General features: G+C 36.8%; 1 protein-coding gene across 1 annotated transcript in view; it reads right to left on the reverse strand.

The window, feature by feature from the left end:
* The window catches only part of ETNK1 (ethanolamine kinase 1), a 46574-nt gene that overhangs the window by 17538 nt on the left and 9295 nt on the right, over positions 1-19741 (reverse strand). The window contains exons 2-4 of the mRNA XM_049783855.1: positions 17152-17411; positions 10126-10266; positions 2495-2637 (exon numbers count right to left, since the gene is read on the reverse strand). Of these exons, the coding sequence (XP_049639812.1) occupies positions 2495-2637; positions 10126-10266; positions 17152-17411 (544 nt within the window). The remainder of the gene's footprint in view (positions 1-2494; positions 2638-10125; positions 10267-17151; positions 17412-19741) is intronic.

Here is a 19741-nt window from a genome sequence, read left to right on the forward strand (position 1 = left end):
CTGTCACAAGTAAAATACTTTCTATACTAATTCTCAAATATAGTATCTGAGTCCCAAAATATCAATCTCACATATTATTTTAGCTATTTAAATATACTAAACTTAAAATTTTTACTTTTAAAGAATTAAGGTATCTTTTCTTTATAGTTAAAACAAGCATTGTTCATATTTTCATATATAACCTTCTTATCAATTCAAAATAAACTTTCTTGTACCATTTGCATAAGTGTTCAGTTATGCCTGAATATCATCAAAACCAGTTTTCTTTGTGATGTATCAACTTAACACATAATTACTGTTTGGTATGGCTCAGTGGAGGAGCAATTGCCTTGTATGAGGCCTTGAGTTTGATGCCTGGTATGGGGAAGAAAATTGTTTTTTTAAAGATAGCCAAAGAACTAACCTCCCTAAGGAACACCATAAAAAAATAAAAATGATTTAGATAACTTGGAAAATAAACATATGGCAATCTTAAACTCATAGTCAATGAAAGATTTTAAAAATTAAATTAAAGATTTTAAAAATATGAGGAATTTTATTAATCACTGAATTTAGATAGGCAACTGATTAAATGAAAAAGTAAAAATGTATTTTATACTTAAGACAAAGTAATCTGATTTTCTTGGTCCCTAATATTTTAGTTTTGTAATAAGTTTGCTCCATGAAATGAATATGCAAAATAAACTTAAAAATAAATATATGAAGTTAAAATATATTTCAAAGGAAATGATAATCTGATTAGTTTGCAGTTAAAAATAAAGCTGAGTATCCACTTCAAACATAAGATGAAGTCCCTCACTTGAAATTTCATCATTTAAACTGTGTTCATGATCTTAAACTGAACTTAAGAAACAACTATTAATTTAGTGAATAACTAGAAATGTCTCAGAAAGGGCACTGAGATTTGGTTACTAGCATTATAATAATTACATACACATTATGACAATGATAAACAATAATAAACTAAAGGACACTGTCAAGTAATATATACAACTTAAGTTAAAAAAAATTTTAAGGGCCAGAGAGATTATACAATAGGTAAAGTACTTGCCTTGCATGACCAAGTTGGGTTTGTATTCCATAGGGTCATGTGTTGCATGTCCTCTGTCCCCCTCCCCCGGCAGCCCACCACAAGTAAATTCCTGAGCATCACCAGGTGTGGCCCATACACACTCACACACACAAAAAAAATTTTATTCCACACACTCAAAATAAAGATGTTGGGGCTGGAGCAATGGATAATACAGCAGATAAAGCGCTTGCTTGCCTTGCACGCAGTCGACCTGGGTTTGGTCCCTGGCATCCCCTATGGTCCCCCAAGCCTGCCAGAAGTGATTCCTGAGTGCAAAGTCAGGAGTAACCCCTGAGCACCGCTGGGTGTGACCCACAAAACAAAAAATAAATAAACAAACAAAATAAAGGTGTTAGCTCAGTATATATTTTTAAAGAGTTCAATAAACATTAAAGTATCAAATGTCTGTGATTCATACTCTACCATCCTTGACAATGTTCTTTGGTTAGCTTTTTTCAAGTCGATCATATATATTAATCTTTGAATTAGAAAAGTCTTGACACTTTTTGAATGGGTCATAGACAGTAATTTAATAAAATTAAGACCACTTAATCAGAATGTCCAGGAAACTAAAGTATCTCAAAACAGATACTCTTCAAAACTGACTTGTTATAAAATATAATTGCTTCTAATTTTAGCATAATTTTGGATTAATAATTTTCTATCCAAAATTTTTATTTTACATATCAATTTAGTATTGAAGGACATCTATCATTTAGCAACCAAACCTCAGACCACTTTATTTCAATAATACAACCAAGTTTAACTCAAATGTGAACACAGCAAGATGTAATCAAAGGATATTTTCAAGAACATATCACTATATCTCAAAGTGTTAAAAAAAAAAAAAAAAAAGAAAGAAAGAAAAATGACATTTCCCAACTCCTCCGTTACTACTTTAGCAGAGATCAATTTCAGGAACTACCATGACATTTTCTTCCTTACCATAAAACATCTAACAAATCGGCATAACACTCAAGTAATAGAAAACCAAAAAACAAGTTTATTTCTAACTATGTTAAGCTTCTCACAACTGAGAAATTAACTTTACTTATAAAGCAGTGAAACATCAGTTGGTTTTTATCCCCTTACAAGCAGAAACATTTTCAAGTGATGAATAACCTAATATACATCAGAGTTAAACTCAAATTTTAATCCTTTTTATTTTTACTACTGTTTTTTCAAATCTCTTATCAGGACCCAAAAGCTGTCTCTAACAAAATGTATTTTATAGAAATATAGAGACAGTATGTATTCAGTGTTCAGCAGTTACCCTAATTTTATAAAGCCCTAAAGATCCTTATATACTTATACAAATTTTTGCTCCATGCTTTTAAATTATTTTGACTGATATAAAGATTAAAGAACCATTAAAAATATAACAGGAATCAACTTCATTTACTAATAAAGTCAAATACCTACCTTGTTTCTCATTGTAGATTATATTCTTACACAACAGATCATTATGGCAAAGTACAACAGGTGAGCCCAATTTGGAAAGATTCTCTTTCATCCAAGTCATCTCTTCTTGAAGAATTTGAGAGCTTGGTATATCACTTAGGAACCTTTTGGTTGCAAAGGAAGTTATATCTTATTAATGACAGGTTTCAAGTTTCATTAAAAAATAAGACCTATTTTTACAGTTATGTTATTTATGTTAAATTGTGTGTTAAATTAAAACAACAGAACATTTATTTAAAAGTTGGAATGTCAATGTTATCAAGAGACCCAAACTTTACCAATCTATACTTAAAACAGGCCTGCTCTACAGGCAGCCTGGTAGGCAAAGGGAGATAGTATGGAATACACCTGGGAAACACTGATGGAGGAAGGTTGTTACTGGTGGTAGGAATGGCCCTGATTCACTGTATGTCTGAAACTCAACTATGAAGTAAATCACAGTAATTTCAGTAAAACTGAATTCAAAAAGAAAAAGATCAAGTTGAGACTACTCACAAGAATGCAGAGTACAAAAAAAGATAGAAAAATATTAGAAATGTTAGGAAAATTGGATAAACAATATGGAAATTCAACATGTCTGAGGGAGAGTTTCAGAAAGATAAAGGAGAAAAATAACAAAATAAGACAATACTGAAAAGTAACAAGTGAGCATTTCCCAGAGTTGATAAAAGGTACTATCCCTTATGCCAGAAACTCACTGGTTGCTGATCAGAATGAACAAAAGAAGACTAAGAGGGCATAGTCTAGTGAAATTTTAGAATGATCAGAGAAAAGAAACTACTAAAAAACCTCTAGCAAGAAAAAAATGTAAGTTATTATAAAGGGACAAGAATCAGGCCTTACAATGACTAGCTTGGGAAACCCAGAAGGATGGAGATTTGCATATTTACACAGCCAAACAGAAAATGCTGAAATTAAAATATAACAACATAAATGGGGGCCCAGAGCACAGCGATAAGGCATTTGCCTTGCAGGTGGCTGACCTAGGAGGGACCTGATTCGATTCTGTCATTCCATGTGGTCCCCCAGTTTGCCAGGGGCAATTTCTAAGCACAAAACCAGGAGTGACCACTGAGCTCCACTAGGTATGGCAGAAAAACCAATTAATCAATCAAATAAATAAAGTTTAAAAAACATTCCTAAAAAAATGATTTTTTTTGTCATTGTAGTTTTTTGGGGGTTTTTTGGTTTGTTTGTTTGTTTGGGTTTTTTGTATTTTTTTCTTTTTGTTATGTTTTCTTCCTTTTTCCCTTTCTTCTTTTAAATTGATTTCTTTTTCCTTTGGTTTTTGGGTCACACCTGGCTTCGCTCAGGGGTTACTCCTGACTCTATGCTCAGAAATCGCTCCTGGGGCCGGGCGGTGGCGCAAGAGGTAAGGTGCCTGCCTTGCCTGCGCTAGCCTTGGACGGACCGCGGTTCGATCCCCCGGTGTCCCATATGGTCCCCCAAGCCAGGAGCAACTTCTGAGCGCATAGCCAGGAGTAACCCCTGAGCGTCAATGGGTGTGGCCCAAAAACCAAAAAAAAAAAAAAAAAAAGAAATCGCTCCTGGCAGACTCAGGGGACCATATCGGATGCCGGGATTCGAACCACCATCCTTCTGTATGCAAGGCAAACACCTACCTCCATGCTATCTCTCCGGCCTCTAAATTGATATTTTTAACCTCTACAAGGACTCCTCTCAGTTTTTTGTTTTTTTTTTATTTTTTTGTTTTTATTTTCTTCCTTTCTTTTCTTTTTTCTTTTTCTATTTTTTTCTTCAAACAGAACCATATAACTTGTATCATCTTATTCTACCTCATAAATTGAGGCGGGGGGGTGGGGGGGGATGAATGATACCAAAATCAAACAATCGTGTGAACACTGAGTAGAAATAAAAAGATGATCAGACTTAAACAGCAAATCCAAAGCCAATGACAACAGAATTCGATACCCACTCTACAACAAGCTAGACATGGAGGGGACCACTTACACTAGCAGCCCCGGGGAAGGGAGGGGGCAAAAGAGCGGGGATATGGGATTCATGCTGAGAACAGGGGTGGAGGGAGGACAACACTGGTGGTGGGAATGCCTCTGATTCAATGTCACTATGTACCTAAAATATTACTGTGAAAGATTTGTAATTCACTTTGGTCACAATGAAAATTATTTAAAAAGAGAAAACATTTTTAAAAAATGATAAAATTCAAATGTTTAAAAACAGAGTAGCTACTATTTAGAAGCAAAAAAGAAAAGAGTAGAAAAGTTAAGTGAGTGCAGAAATAACTGCCCTAGAGTTTTCTTTTTATTTGTTTCTTTTTTTTTAACTTTTGGATCACATCTGGCAGTGCACTCAGGAATCACTCCTGACAGGCTCAAGGGACCAGACAGGACTTTGATGGAGGTTAAACTCTGATCAGCCATATGCAAGGCAAGTGCCCTACTTGCTGCACTACTGCTCTGACCCCAAGCCCTGGAGTTTTCTAAAGGAGAGGCAATGATTATCTGAGCTGATGAACAGAAAATAAAAATGTGTGTATGTTAGGCATTTCTCTCTGCTTGCTGTGTCTTCACAAAATGACTTTTATTCATTTATTTTCTGATAAATCCATTAGCCATTTCAAGTTTTGTTGGAACAAGTAAAAACATGAAATAAATTTGTTACATGCCTGCCAAAAGGGCCGGTCCGGGATGAGAAGGAACCTGGAGACACTGGCAGTGGGCTTCTTGTTAGAATATTATATACCTAAAACAACTCTATCACGAACAACTTTGAAAATCAAGGTGTCTTAATAAGAAAATTAAAATAGGGGCCGGGAAGGTGGCGCTAGAGGTAAGGTGTCTGCCTTGCAAGTGCTAGCGTAGGATGGACCTCGGTTCCATCCCAGGAGTCCTATATGGTCCCCCCAAGCCAGGGGCGATTTCTAGGCGCATAGCCAGGAGTAACCCCTGAGCGTCAAATGGGTGTGGCCCAAAAACCAAAAAAAAAAAAGTAAAATAATTAAAAATAAATAATAAAAATTGAAATGAGAATCTTCACAAATTAAAATGTGAATGAAAAGAGAGCAACAGTTAAATGAGTGGAAAAATGTTAATGTATCCTATTAAAAAAAGAGAAAAAATTGGGGACTGGAGTGATAGTACAGTGGGTAAGGCATTTTTTTGTATACAGCAGACCCAGATTTGATCCACAGTATATCATAAGGTCCCCCAGAACCTGCCAGGAGTGATTTCTGAGTGTAGAGCCAGGAATAACCCCAAAAAGCTGCCAGGTGTAGCCCAAAAGCCAAAGAAAGAGGGGGAAGTACTACATTGCTAATACTAACATTAACAAGCACTGTGTTAAATTTTTATTAACTTCATTTTATAAAGATGGGAAATCCAGATATAAAGAGCATGAAGAAGAGTACAGACAGGAGAGCTATTAAGGAAGGTTAATTATTCATAGTTAAATAAAGATAACACATTTTAAGAGTTAAAGCATCTATTTTGAACTAGTAAAAAATAAATGCCATCTCAAGCAGCTAAATTTACATTTCAAAATCAGTGCTGTCGGCTGATAAGTCACCTCAAGTTATATATTATTTAAACACATGCTAAGAAGAGAACATGACAAGACTATTTGTCTATTCTGAAAAAATGCTTCAGACTGGACGACTTAAATGATGGGAGGACTGAAATGGAAGAAAGTGTGACTTCCAACATCACCTTTTTTTCCTCTTTTTTGGGGGGGCACACCCAGTTATGCTCAGGGGTTACAGAAATCACTCCTGGCTCGGGGGACCATATGGGACGCCAGGGATCGAACCCAGGTCCATCCTGGGTAAGTCAAAAGCAAGGCAAATGCCCTACCACTGTACCACTGTTCTAGCCCCGTATGAGTAATAATTTAAATCGCATCACACATAGATTTAATACTTACTGTTCTAGGTTAAGTGTCATAAAACCCTCATAGTTCTAAAAGTAAACTATCATTGTTATTTCCATTTTACATACAAGGAAACGAAGCTCACACACTGTAAATCTATAGGACTGTCCACAGAACCAAGACTTGGCCCAGGCAGGCTAGTTTCAGGTCCTGAATCTTAAACTCTCCAGAATCTTAAACTGTTGGTCACAGCCCCAGTTTGGGGGAGGGGATGTAAACTAAAGGTAGGTGTGGTTTAAAAAAAAAATCTTAAAATAAGTTTATGATGGGGCCAGAGTGGTGGCACAGTGATAGGGCATTTGCCTGGCATGTGGCTGACCCAGGACGGACCTGGCCCCATATAATCCCCCAAGCCAAGAGTGATTTCTGAGCACATAGCCAGGAGCAACCTCTGAGCATCACCAGGTGTGGCCCAAAATAAAAATAAAATAAAAGTTTATGATGATCATAAAATGTCTGCTCTATAAAGATATCTTATCTACCTGGGGTTGCATAAAATCTCTCAGGAGAATCTGATTATTTGCTCAAAGTCCAATCCCTTGTCTAGAGGGCAAGAATGACCTCAGGGGAAACCAAAGACCATTTTTTCAGATAATTCCAATTTGAAGGAAAAGGTATAAAGAGCAAGTCAGATAAATAAAAGACAACTCTGAAGGACATCAAAAGGAATTCTGACGCCACAAGCTTGCTCTTCAAATTGACCGACAATCACTGCACTGTTTGTAAAAAAAAAAAATCTATTTTAACTATCAGGGACAAAAATATCCATTCCAGTGAGAAAAGGTCACAACGTGGAAAAAGTTCAAGAAGCCCTTACATGCTACTTACATGGCAGCTCCCAATTACACTGCCATAAAAAACCAAGAAAATGTTGCATTCACCACTCCAGCCACTTTATTATCCTAGGATTGCCTCTAGTCTTTGAATAAAATTCTTTTAGAGTCAGAGCCAATAGCATAGCCGGTAGGGTATCTGCTGACCCAGGTTCAATCCCCGGCATCTCCTATATCCCCTAGAGCAGGGTTCTCAAACTCGGGGCCCATGCCGAAAATGGCCCTCCCTACAACATTTTGTGGCTCTGCCCTAGAGGAATCTTTTTGTTTTGTTTTGTTTTGTTTTAGTTGTTTGGGTCACACCCCCCAATGTTCAAGGCTTACTACTAATTTTGCACTCAAGGATCACCCCGACTTTGCCTCCTGTGGCCCCCAGGTAAATTGAGTTTGAGACCCCTGCCCTAGAGTCTTCCAGATCTGATTTCTGATCGAAGAGCCAGGGGATCAAAAACAAATAAACAAAAAATTACTCTTTCAAAAGGCGAGTTTCTAGACCAGAACATATGCCTTGTTTTCAGCAGCCATGAGTAAGACTTGACCCGCCCTAGGAAGCAGCCCTGGCACCCTGGCACTGTCAAGCTCTAACAATCAAAGCTTCCACCACTCTCCTGCGTCTTGCTACTTGCAGATGCCCCTGGCAGCCATGTCCATGAGCCAGGGCTTTCTGTCAAGGCTACACAAGGAGCCTAGTCCATAGACTCATATAACTCTTGAGAGGTCCAACTAGCAGGAGCTTATGGACTGTCCACTGAGGTCCTTCTGTAAGGCGGTGGCCTGCAGAATCCCTGTGGTTGGATATACACAGACCGACCCTATAACTGCCACCATGCCAATGGCCCAGCTTCACTACTTCTCCAATCATCTTTGCAGGCTACTAGCTGTCAAACATGCCAGGGATGCTGGTTTTGTGGCTGATATTCACACCCATGAGCAAGGGTCTTCCATCAAATATGTGCAAGTGGCCAACGCCAGAAACTCGTGTTACTCTCCAAGGAGAGGCAGGAAAAGCTCATGGACATACTGGCCTCGCAGCTGATTGCACTGGGGCCCTTCAGAGGGAACCTACAAACCATCTCTGTCACTGTATGAGCTCATCAGCCCACTACTGCTGATCCTCAGATTTATAGACTACATGGCCACACGACACCCCTTAATTTTAATTCTGATTTTCCAGTAATAATATCTTAAATTTTAAGTAAATTATTCCTACCTGCCAAGGGGTTGGATTCAGGGAGGTTGGGAAACTGATGACTAGGAATGGAGGGAAATTTATCTTTGGTGGTGGAATTCTGATTGCCAGAAATAAGTATTATGAACAACTCAGTAAACTAGTGTCTAAAATAAGGAAATTAAAAACAAACAAACAAACAAACAAAAAATCCCTTCAACCAGGAACTGGAGTGATAGGACAGAAGGTAAGGTGTTTGCCTGCACATCGCCAACCTTGGGTTTGATCTCTGGTATCCCATTTGATCCCCTGAGCTCTATAGGATGGATCCCTGCATACAAAACAAAGAGTAAGTCCTAAGCACTGTCAGGAGTGGCCCTCCCCCACAAAAAATATTTTTCAGTCAAACATCCCAGCAAAATGTGCCTGAAAGTGGCCTCCAGGGGCCTTTGGGCACAGCTTAGGAAATCCAGAAAAAAAAAAAAAAAGAAAGAAATGCTGTGGTTTTTACAGTTTGTCCGTGTCGTCGTCGTCCCCTTCTCCTGGCCCCCAAGAAGCTTTTATTTTTCTGCAGGTCACTTCCTGCCTAACCAGCATACAGAATACTTACAGAACGGCCAATCCCAGTTACAGAAGTGTACTCTCCTGGTCAAATTTAAAGTCTGAGAAACTCACTAAAATACAAATACATACTAGCAGCATCAAGTGAATTTTTTAAATAATCAATATCAACAGAACAGATCTACTTTTCCCTAACTATATTTTAAAAATTAATTTTTTAAAAATCTACTGATTCTATTTATATTTTTATTTATCTATTGCCTCATTTTTCGTAAGAGAGACAGATGCCCAGGGCCTCTAACACTGAGCCATCATCAATCAAGCCTCTCTCAATAGTTCCGAACATAAAGACTTGATAAGTAAACAACTTGTAGTCTTTGTATGCATTTATAAGTACAAAGAACAACATAAAGTCAAATTTTGTATCAGTACTAGCCAAACTATACAAAGATATGTCCATATTCTAAATACTAAGGTTGACAAAATAACAAAATATGTTCACAGAATTCATATTCTAAAATACTATAGTTGACAAAGATTAAAAATGCCGACAGAATTCATAGTCTAAATAAGGTTAACAAAATGACTACGGGGGCCAGAAGAGAACACACAACAGATAACGAGTTTGCCTTGAATACAGCAGATCCAGGGTTGATCCCTGGCACTACATGTGCTCCCCTGCGATATACCAAGATTGATCCTTCTATAGAGCCAGAAATAAGCCCTCCATACAAAGAGATATGGCCCCCTCAAAAAAAAAAAATTTAAAAGGTCCCTAAAATCAATTCAGACTATGCAATAAAGTACATATTCACAATGTCTGTTATGTTTACTTCCAAATATTCTGCAAAATGTTTCTTGGTCTCTGATCACCTGCCCACCCCTTCTATCTTTACTCTCCACTTTTGCAGAGTTGTGATTATGGTTTTTGGTATTTCCTTTGGGGGCAGGGTCTAATAGTTATTTCTGAAATGCCAAGAGTTTACATGAATCAATGCTGACCAAGAAAAGAATAAATAAGCCAGACTATACATTTAAAAAAATAAAAGTAGAAAACTTATTTATAAAATTCTATGATAGTGCAAAGTAACATAAAACTATTTCAAATATAAAAGTAATCCTACCTTTTATTAATGGCTTCATCTGTAAATCCTGTGGGAATGAGAGAGAAATATTTTCCCATTTTCAGCCACAGATTAGATTTGGGAATCCAACCATTATGTGCATGGATAGCATGGATTTTAGCAAGCTGACGTGCTATTAGCCTGTTTGAAAACAAATAGCATCAAAAGTTTTAAACATTAAAAGTTCACATATACCCACAAAAAAACTAAATTACCTAGTGTACATTATTTAATGGCATGATTGCATTTTTCCCATATAGAAGACAACATAATTTTGCAAACCAATTGTCACAAGGAAAGCAAGGATATTTAACGTATCAGTTTAAGTAGAAGAACTTTACACAAATAGCTTGGGGTCAGCAGTCTGGTATACTATTATAATTTCAAGACTTGGCCTCACTGCATTTGAACCACACTGTCATTTTTATTCTAAGCCACTGATCAAAGACAAAAAGCTACTATAATTAAAAGATAACTGAGCAAAGAAACGATTTCTGGCTATCTGTGTTAAAAACAGTTTCTCTATGTATTAGCACTTTCTTGACTTTAAACTAAATCTAAATTCAACAAAGCCATTCAAAGTTGTGTACACATCTCTGTGCTCCTTGTTCTATAGAATCTAGCACAACAAATGCTAAGGGAAGAGCTACTCAGAAATAACACCTAATAAAGACTACTTAAAAACCTGCTAATTCGTAAATTTTAAAAGTTTTACTAATCTAACATAACGTTCTCCAAAGCATAGTTGTAGGACCTATGACACATAACGGTATTTATGATGTAATCGGGGCACCATTTCTTTTTCAATCTAAAACCAGAGTTATTACATTGTAATAGTAGTTTAGCAGTAAATGATTTTAAGTACCAGTAGCACAATTTTAAGTTTCATACCTGGTTGCACCTTTTATCTCTAGATAAAGAAATATGGCTTCTATGTGTATAAAAAGTTACCAACCGTAAGAAAAGAAGAAATTCTGACTCATTCTACAACATAGATCAGGCATGGAAATCTTTTTTCTGCCCAAGAATCATTTGGATATGTGTGACATTATTTGAGAGCCAACAATCATGAGAACAGTTAGCATTACTAAGGTATAAACTTAAAAACTAATTAAGGATTCACAATATTCTCTTCCTGGGGTGTTATTTCTAACAGTATTGTAAATCATAATTAATGTTTAAATTTGATTAACATAATGCCAAATTTTATGTGTCTACCAAAGGAAAAAAATAAATAAAATGGTCATAACATTCTGAAAAATACTTAAGAGTAAATAGGTACTTAAATTGCTTTTTATTGGGACCGGAGAGCGGTAAGACGTTTGCCTTAGACGCTGAAGGATGGTGGTTTGAATCCAGGCATCCCATATGGTCCCCCGAACCTGCCAGGAGTGATTTCTGAGCGTAAATCCAGGAGTAACCTGAGCGCTGCCAGGTGTGACCCAAAAACCAAAAAATAATAAAATAAAATTGCTTTTTATTGGAGGCCAGAGCAGTGGCACAGCAGTAGGGCGTTGCCTTGCACACAGCTGACCTAGGATGGACCTTGGTTCTATATCCCTGCATCTCATATCGTGCCACAAGCTAGGAGCGATTTCTGAGCTCATAGTCAGGAGTAACACAAGACCATCACCAGGTGTGGCCCAAAAAAAAAAAAAAAACAAACAAACAAAAAATGCTTTTTATTAGCAAATTTTATATAAACTATTTTTTCTTCAATGATAAAGGCATTATTTAATAAACTACTGATCATGGTTCTGTGTAAGAAAATGTTTTAACTAAAGATTTTTAAGAAATCATGGTATACATGGAATGCACAATGGAATACTATGCCTATTAAGGACAAAATTATTCAATTTACCATGACGTTGGGTGTGATGAAGGGAGGTATTCTGCTGAGTGAAGTCAGAAGTTAAGGACAGATATACAGAATGATCTCATTTGTATTTTCCACAGTAAGGTAGCAACAATGGGCTACAACAACAGAACTGAAGAGCTGGTTCACAGAATTGAGCAGAGAAGGGCAATATTAAAAGGGAGGGACACTTGGTGGAAGAAGTGGAAACTATGGTGAGGATTCTGGTATTGGAATAATGGATGCATAGAACTATCATTAACAGTATTGGAAATACAGTACCTATAAAAATTTAATTTTTTTAAAAATCTAAGTTCTAGGTTTAGAATAAGAGTATAGCAGACAGGCTCTTGCCTTGCACCATGGCCAAGCCAGATCTGATCCCTGGAATCTGATATAATTCTCTGAGCTCCAACAGGAGTGATTCCTGAGTGAACAGCCAATAACAACCCTGGTACACTGCTGAGTGTGGCCCCAAACAGAAAAGAAATTAAAGATTCTGATTTCACTATCAAAATTTCTAATTTTTACCATCAGAAAATTGATTCTTCTATCTAGATATCAATAAGGTTCTACTGCAGAAAAAGTGAGGAAACTTTCGAGTCCTATTCTCAATAAGACCATGCTTAAAATTTCTAAGGCATCAGAGATTTTTTTGTCCTCAAATATCCTCTAAATACTAATTGCTTCTCTTCTCATAGGCTTTTTATAAGTGAGAGCACTATAATAACAGAAAATTATTTGAAATTGAAAATTCATCTCTAAATCAGCCATCCACCCATTTTATTTCATTTTCAGATGCTCCATTGAGTTGTTTGAAACTACAGTTGAACTGTTAAATTGATTTTCCTTTCACTTGTACCAGCCATTTTGCATGTTTTAGACAGTATTCAAAATTACCCTTTCAAGGTTAGCATAACAGTTATTTGTGCTGATGGACCTTTACTATATTTGAACATTAAGTGCTGTGAAACAGTATGCAATTTTACTTGCATTAGTTTACCTTATATTTCCCTACTGATTCCAAAAGAAAATGTTGCTAAATTCACCTGTAGTCCAGTGTCACTCATGAAGTTAAGAGTTTCCAGTTTAGGGTTTGACACTTGTGAGAAATCATTTTAAACTGTATTTCTCTTTTAATTTCTTTTTCTGGGTGGTTTTAGATTCCATTCCCCAGAAAAATATAAGCTTAGAAAAACCCTGATAAGAAAATTCCTAAACTCCTCCTATTTTGAACTTGAGGGTTTTTTTTTTTTTGAGGGTTTTTTTATTGGTTTTATTTTGTTTTGTTTTGTTTTAGGACCATAATCCCAGGATACTCATGAAATGGAAATGACGTGGTTCCAGAAACTGAATCTGGGTCTCCAGTTTGCAAAGCCTGTGCTCCCAAACCTTTGAGCCATCCCAGCCCTAATTTTTCAAAATTCTTTTACTTTTTTGTTGGGGGGGGGGGGGAGAAACACACCTGATAATGCTCTGAGGTTATTCCTGGCTCTGCACTCAGAAATTACTCCTGGCAGTGCTCGAGAGGACCAATGGGATGCCAGGGATCAAACCCAGGTTATTCTTGTACAAATTGTCCTACCTGCTATATTATCCCAGACCCCACAAACATTTTCTAAAGGTCTATGCAATACCTGATTGCTAAAGAGAAAGTAAAACAAAAAGATCACATATTTTCCTTTGAGATTAATGAAGGATTAACTTGGTGAAATTTATTACCTTCTATTCCACTCCCTCGGCTTTCTTCATTTTTTGGTGTTTACTTGTTTGGGGCCAATATGCTCAGGACTTATTCCTGACTCTATGCTGTGATCACTCCCAGCAGATGCCCTATGTGGTGCTTAGGATCAAACCCAGATCTGTCACGTCAAAGGCAAATGTCCTACTCACACCCTTCCTACTATACTATTTATCATTCCAGCCCAAGTATCATCATTTTAAAGTCCAATTCAAATTTTACTCAAGTGAGACACTGCCAAATTTATCAAGTTTACCAAACAGATAGTTTATCAAATTATCTCTTTTTCTTTTAAATTCTTCTGATCTTCTGTATAAACTACATAGCTAATTTTTTCCGAAAGTACTGCCTATCACATAATGAAAATTATACCAGAAACTGTTTTAATTATTACATTTTTCCTAGACTAAAAGAAATAATATATTCCAGTTGACTTTTATATTCAAAGATATTCCTATCACATAATGTATAGGCAAAGAACTATATCTCTGAATAAGCTAACATAAGAAAGTATTGGGATCAATGTCCATTGAAGCTATAATTTAATCAGGTCAATTTGTTGCCTGAAATATTAGCTTGATTTAATAACAATGGCTCAAAATGTAATACCTAAGTAATACAAAATTATTAGTATTTACCAGTTTAAAATCCCTTTTCACCATTAATATATAAAATCATTATTCTGAAGGTTTGGGGGCTATACTTGGCAGTACTCAGGAGATCAAGGGCTCTATGTTAAGGAGTAATCCCTGGTGGTGCTCAGGGAACCGTAATTAGTTCCAGATTAGTATCAAGATAAAAGCCATTAATCTTGGTACAGTCATGGAAAGTGCCTTCCCTCTTGTACTGTATCCCCTGCCCAGAGAGAGATTCATTTCTAGAGAAGGCACATTGTCTCAAATTCAAGATTCCTATCCTCAAGGACTCCAGAATTATCTAGTCAATTGCTTTAATTGAAAAATTTGTTAAAGTATTTCACCATAAATATTTGGAGACTAAAAATAATATTCTCTACAAAATCCTTTATAATCCAATTAATTCAAAATTTTCTTTTCCCCAATTGGCTTTTAATATTTTTATATTAACAAATCTACCAAATACTTAAATATTAAGATATTATAATATCTTAGGATAATTATAGTCTAATTGAAGTAAATCTAATAGCAAGTATTGCTAATTATCCAATTAATCATACCCTAGTACTTTATGCCAACTAATCATATCCTAGTATATAAAGTTACTTGCTGTTCCTTCCTTCTATTATCATTATCATTTGTTGCTTCTCAGCTTTCACTGTTTCTTTTATCCAAAACCATAGATCAACTGAATATATCACTTAATTACAAGTCAATATCATAAAATTTAAGTGCAATTAATTGAAAGTACTAATAACTAGTTTCTAACAATACATACGTATTTTTAATCAAATGTGTAGATGCCTACATTAATATTATATATCACTGCCACTGGAGTTCAAGTGAGAGTTTAAGTTTGGTATATTTGTTAAAAGACAGTTTATGGCTACCTTTTGTTACAAGTGAGTTATGCTGGCTAGATCAGGGAAAATAACATTAGCCATTAGCAACTTTTTTCTTAGGATCTTCAGACACTGACACCTAAAACAAGTACTCTCTTCCGTGCTTCAACAACTGGGAAGCTGTTACGGACCTTTCCAAATATCTTATTAAATGTTTTCTCTGAAAGAATTCCAGTTCTTCCTAGTTATGGTATAAGGTATTTCTCAAACTTTATAAAAACTAAGCATAAATCTATTTACCAGGATCCTTTACAATCTAAAATATGTAGAGAGGCTACATTTGATAGATAACAGCTCTGACTGGAGCATATTTCTATGTGGATTATAAGAAACAGGTTTAAAAAAAGCAACTGCTGGTTCATTTCATTTTTATCAGTGTTAATTTAAGATTCTTCAAGTATGACCCAGGATTCTTAGAGATCCCAAATCCCTATAGGAAATTGGTTGGATTTTTGTTTTTGTTTTTGTTTTTGTTTTGTTTTGGGTCACACCCGGTGACGCTCAGGGGTTACTCCTGGCTATGTGCTCAGAAATTGCTCCTGGCTTGGAGGACCATATGGGATGCCTGGGAATCAAACAGCAGTCCATCCTAGGTCAGCCGCATGCAAGGCAAATGCCCTACCGCTGCACCACCATTCCACGCCCCCATAGGAAATTGTAACCATTTCATAAGATACTATTCAAATCTTTATTCACTCTTTCTCTTACCAATTTATAGTGTGACAATTAAGATGTTAGTGAACTATTATGATGAGGCATCACAGTGATATAACCAAGAGAACACACACTAGATTCTTATATTTTAAAATACTTGCTTTCTTTTCAAAAGTGATAATAGACTGAGAAAAGCTTTACACATGAACAAAAAAGTTCTTTGGTCCTCAATAATCTTTTGTTTTGGTTTGGTTTCGGACAACCCCCAGCAATGCTTAAAGAATTATGTGTTATCAAAAGTAGAATAGGGACCTTACCCCTGCAAAGTATGTTCTTGGTTTTGTGAAATCTCAGCCTTTAATAACCTTTTTAAAAATATAAAAGGATTCTGAATCAAAGTGTTTGAGAACTTCGGGGTTAATTTATCTATGCACTTACTATTTTCAAATCAAGCCCACTTGCTAAAGTTCTTAGGAACAAAAAGAGAATATTAACAGATGGCAATTTTAGTTAAATGACCATGCAGATACAAGATTATTCATTAAAGCCAGAGTAAAATGTTTGACTTGCATGCAAGTTATTCCTAGAACTACAGTAACCAGAGTCATACCAGGAGTAAGCCCTGAGCACAAACAGGTGTAGTCCAACCCTTACCATCACCACCACTATCAAAAGGACATTATTTATATAGAAAAACCCCAGTTAACTGAATATGAGAAATATAGCAACGAAGATAAAAATAGAACAATATAATAATAAGCAAGAACTCTAAATATTTGACTGCATAATCAAGCTTAAAAATGAATAATGCTCTGATTCAAAAGTAAGGGATAGCTCTGACCTTTTGCGGCAGGCTCTTCCACAAACTGCAGTCATTTCTATCGCAGAGTCAACAACAGAAATAGCAGAGAGAAACATTTTTTTTTTCCCCTTATGGTTTACGGGTCACTAGCTCTGAGCTGCTAGGAGAGAGGCGGTTATTCCCAGCTGTATTTAAGTAACCATGCAGTATGAAGGGTCCAACCTGAGCCCTTCTGCATGTATAGCATGTGTACTCGGCCTGCTGAGTGCTCTCTGTCTGTCTCTCTTTCTCTTTGTCTCTGTCTCTCTCTTTTCCGAGGAATTTTTTTCTTTAGCAGAAACAAAAATAAAACAAATGAAAGAGAAGTTCTAAAGATGCAAAGGCAGGAATTTTTCTCTCTTTTTCACCAGTAACCCACATTCAGAGAGAGAATGTACCTGAAGATGGCAGGGTTGCAGACGTGCTTTGGATCCAGGGCTTCTCCCTGAATAAACTCATAGCAGAGTCCATTATTGAAGGTGCAATAGAGCTGTGGGGCACAGCCATGAGCCTGCAGCACACGAAAACTCTTCACCTCCTCGTCACGGTCCACCAGCAGCTCTGTTTTATTGCCGTAGATGCGCACCAGGACAACGTCATCCATTGTATCACCCACATAACAGCCAATAAGTTTATTTGTAATTCCATCTGTGAAAAGCTGTCCCAAACAAGGAAAAGGGGGAGGGGAATAAGGAAAGCAGCAATTATATATAATTTATCAGATGGAAGAAGAAATTAGATACAAATAAAAAGAAAATGTCTACTTCCTAAAAGAACAAACCTCTGAATTCCATGGCTCTCCTGCAACCTACTATTCTCATTCTAGATTAACCTTAACACCTGTAAAATGACTTTCATACAAGTGCTAATAAATTATCTATTTCTTTTTTTTTTGAAACCCCACCCCAAATTATCTATTTCTTCTACAATTTTTCACATTGTATCTCAGCCCTGAACTGCACTAGTTTGTATGTGCATGCAAAAGAAAAGTAATCTTTTTGTCTGAACATAGTAATCTTTCTAACAGAATAGAAAATTTAGACAGGGACAGACTCTGACTGACACATTAAAGAAAGGACTTTACAAATGTAAAAATAGAAATATAATCTAAACACAATTAAATATAATACAAACATCCTAGCTTACATTATGGTAAATCTCCAACATTTTTTAAAACGAAACTTTTGGTTATAATTTTGTTTTTAGAATCAGTGTGAGATAATAACAAAGTTTTTTATGATTGTTTCAGTTATACAATGTCCAACACTCATTCCTTCAGCAGTGCACATTTCCTGCCACCTATGTCCCGTCTGTTCCAGCCCCCAGGATCCCCTTTGCCTACCTCCATGGCAGACATTTTTATCCTATGTCTCTTAGACTCTCTGTGCCTATCTCTCTGTCTTCATCTGTATCTCTGTCTCTCTCTTTTACCCTTTTAAATATTGGTTAGCAACATGGTTACTAAAGGGGTATCATACATATCACTTTACCTCTTTTCTGCACCCAGTTCTTGTCCAGAATGATCATTTCCAGCTATCATTGTCACAGTGGTCCCTTCTCTGCCCTAACTGCACTCCACAGCTATTTTTGGTAAGCTTCCTACCATGGACTGTCCTCCTGATCCACATCTCTATTGTCTTTGGGTATTATTACAATACCATATTTTTTATATCCCAAAATGAATGTGATCATTCTATGTCTAGTGCTCTCCCTCTGATTCATTTCACTCAGTATAATAAAATTCATATCCACCAATGTATAAGCAAATTTCATGACTTCATTTTTCCTAATGGCTGCGTAGTATTCCACTGTATAGATATACTACCGTTTCTGTATCCACTCATCTGTTCTTGGACACAGCGCTTGGGTTGTTTCCAGATTCTGACTATTATGAATAATGCTGCAATGAAAACTGAACTGTAAACGTTGGGTCTAAAGGTCACTTAATATAACATGCAACAGAAATTTGTTTAGGGACCAGAGAGATAGTATAGGGGGTTAAGGCACTGGCCTTGTAAGCAGTATATAGAGGGTTAAGGCACTGGCCTAGGTCAGTCCCTGATGCTGCATATGATTCCAAGTTCTAAGTCCTAGTCGTGACCCACTAAGTACCGAACAAGGAGTTAAGTCATTAACACATTCAGATGTGGCCCAAAAGAAAGAAAAAACATTTTTTAAAAGAATTGTTTTGAATATTTAGTCATAATCATTTAAATTTGAAAGCTACACCAAGAGGTCATGAGTTCTGTTGTGTAGACCTGACAGCTGGTTCATGTGGCCTGTGCTTGGGCCCAGATGTAGAACAGAATGAGCTCAGTGCTTAAGAGCCTCTAGATTTACACCTGACAGTGCTGAGGCTGAGAGATGAAGTATAAATGGTGGTGAGAAGCCAAGTCAGGATCTCCCACAGACAAGACATGTGCTCTAGGGGCCGGGAAGGTGGCGCTAGAGGTAAGGTGTCTGCCTTGCAAGCGCTAGCGTAGGACCGACCCGACCTCGGTTCGATCCCCTGGGGTCCCATATGGTCCCCCCCAAGCCAGGGGCGATTTCTGAGTGCATAGCCAGGAGTAACCCCTGAGCGTCAAACGGGTGTGGCCCAAAAACCAAAAAAAAAAAAAAAAAAAAAAAAAAGACATGTGCTCTAGACCTTTGAGCTATCTCCCCAGCCTCATGAAATTTTTTAAAAGAATTGTTTTGAATATTTAGTCATAATCATTTAAATTTGAAAGCTACACCAAGAGGTCCTGAGTTCTGTTGTGTAGACCTGACAGCTGGTTCATGTGGCCTGTGCTTGGGCCCAGATGTAGAACTGACTGAGTTCAGTGCTTAAGAGCCTCTAGATTTACACCTGGCAGTGCTGAAGGCTGAGCGATGGAGTATAAATGGTGGTGAGAAGCCAAGTCAGGATCTCCCACAGACATGTGCTCTAGACCTTTGAGCTATCTCCCCAGCTTCATGAAATTGTCTTCTCGATCTAATTGATAGTGT

This window comes from Suncus etruscus, chromosome 11 (assembly GCF_024139225.1).
Source record: "Suncus etruscus isolate mSunEtr1 chromosome 11, mSunEtr1.pri.cur, whole genome shotgun sequence".
Taxonomy (NCBI): Eukaryota; Metazoa; Chordata; class Mammalia; order Eulipotyphla; family Soricidae; genus Suncus; species Suncus etruscus.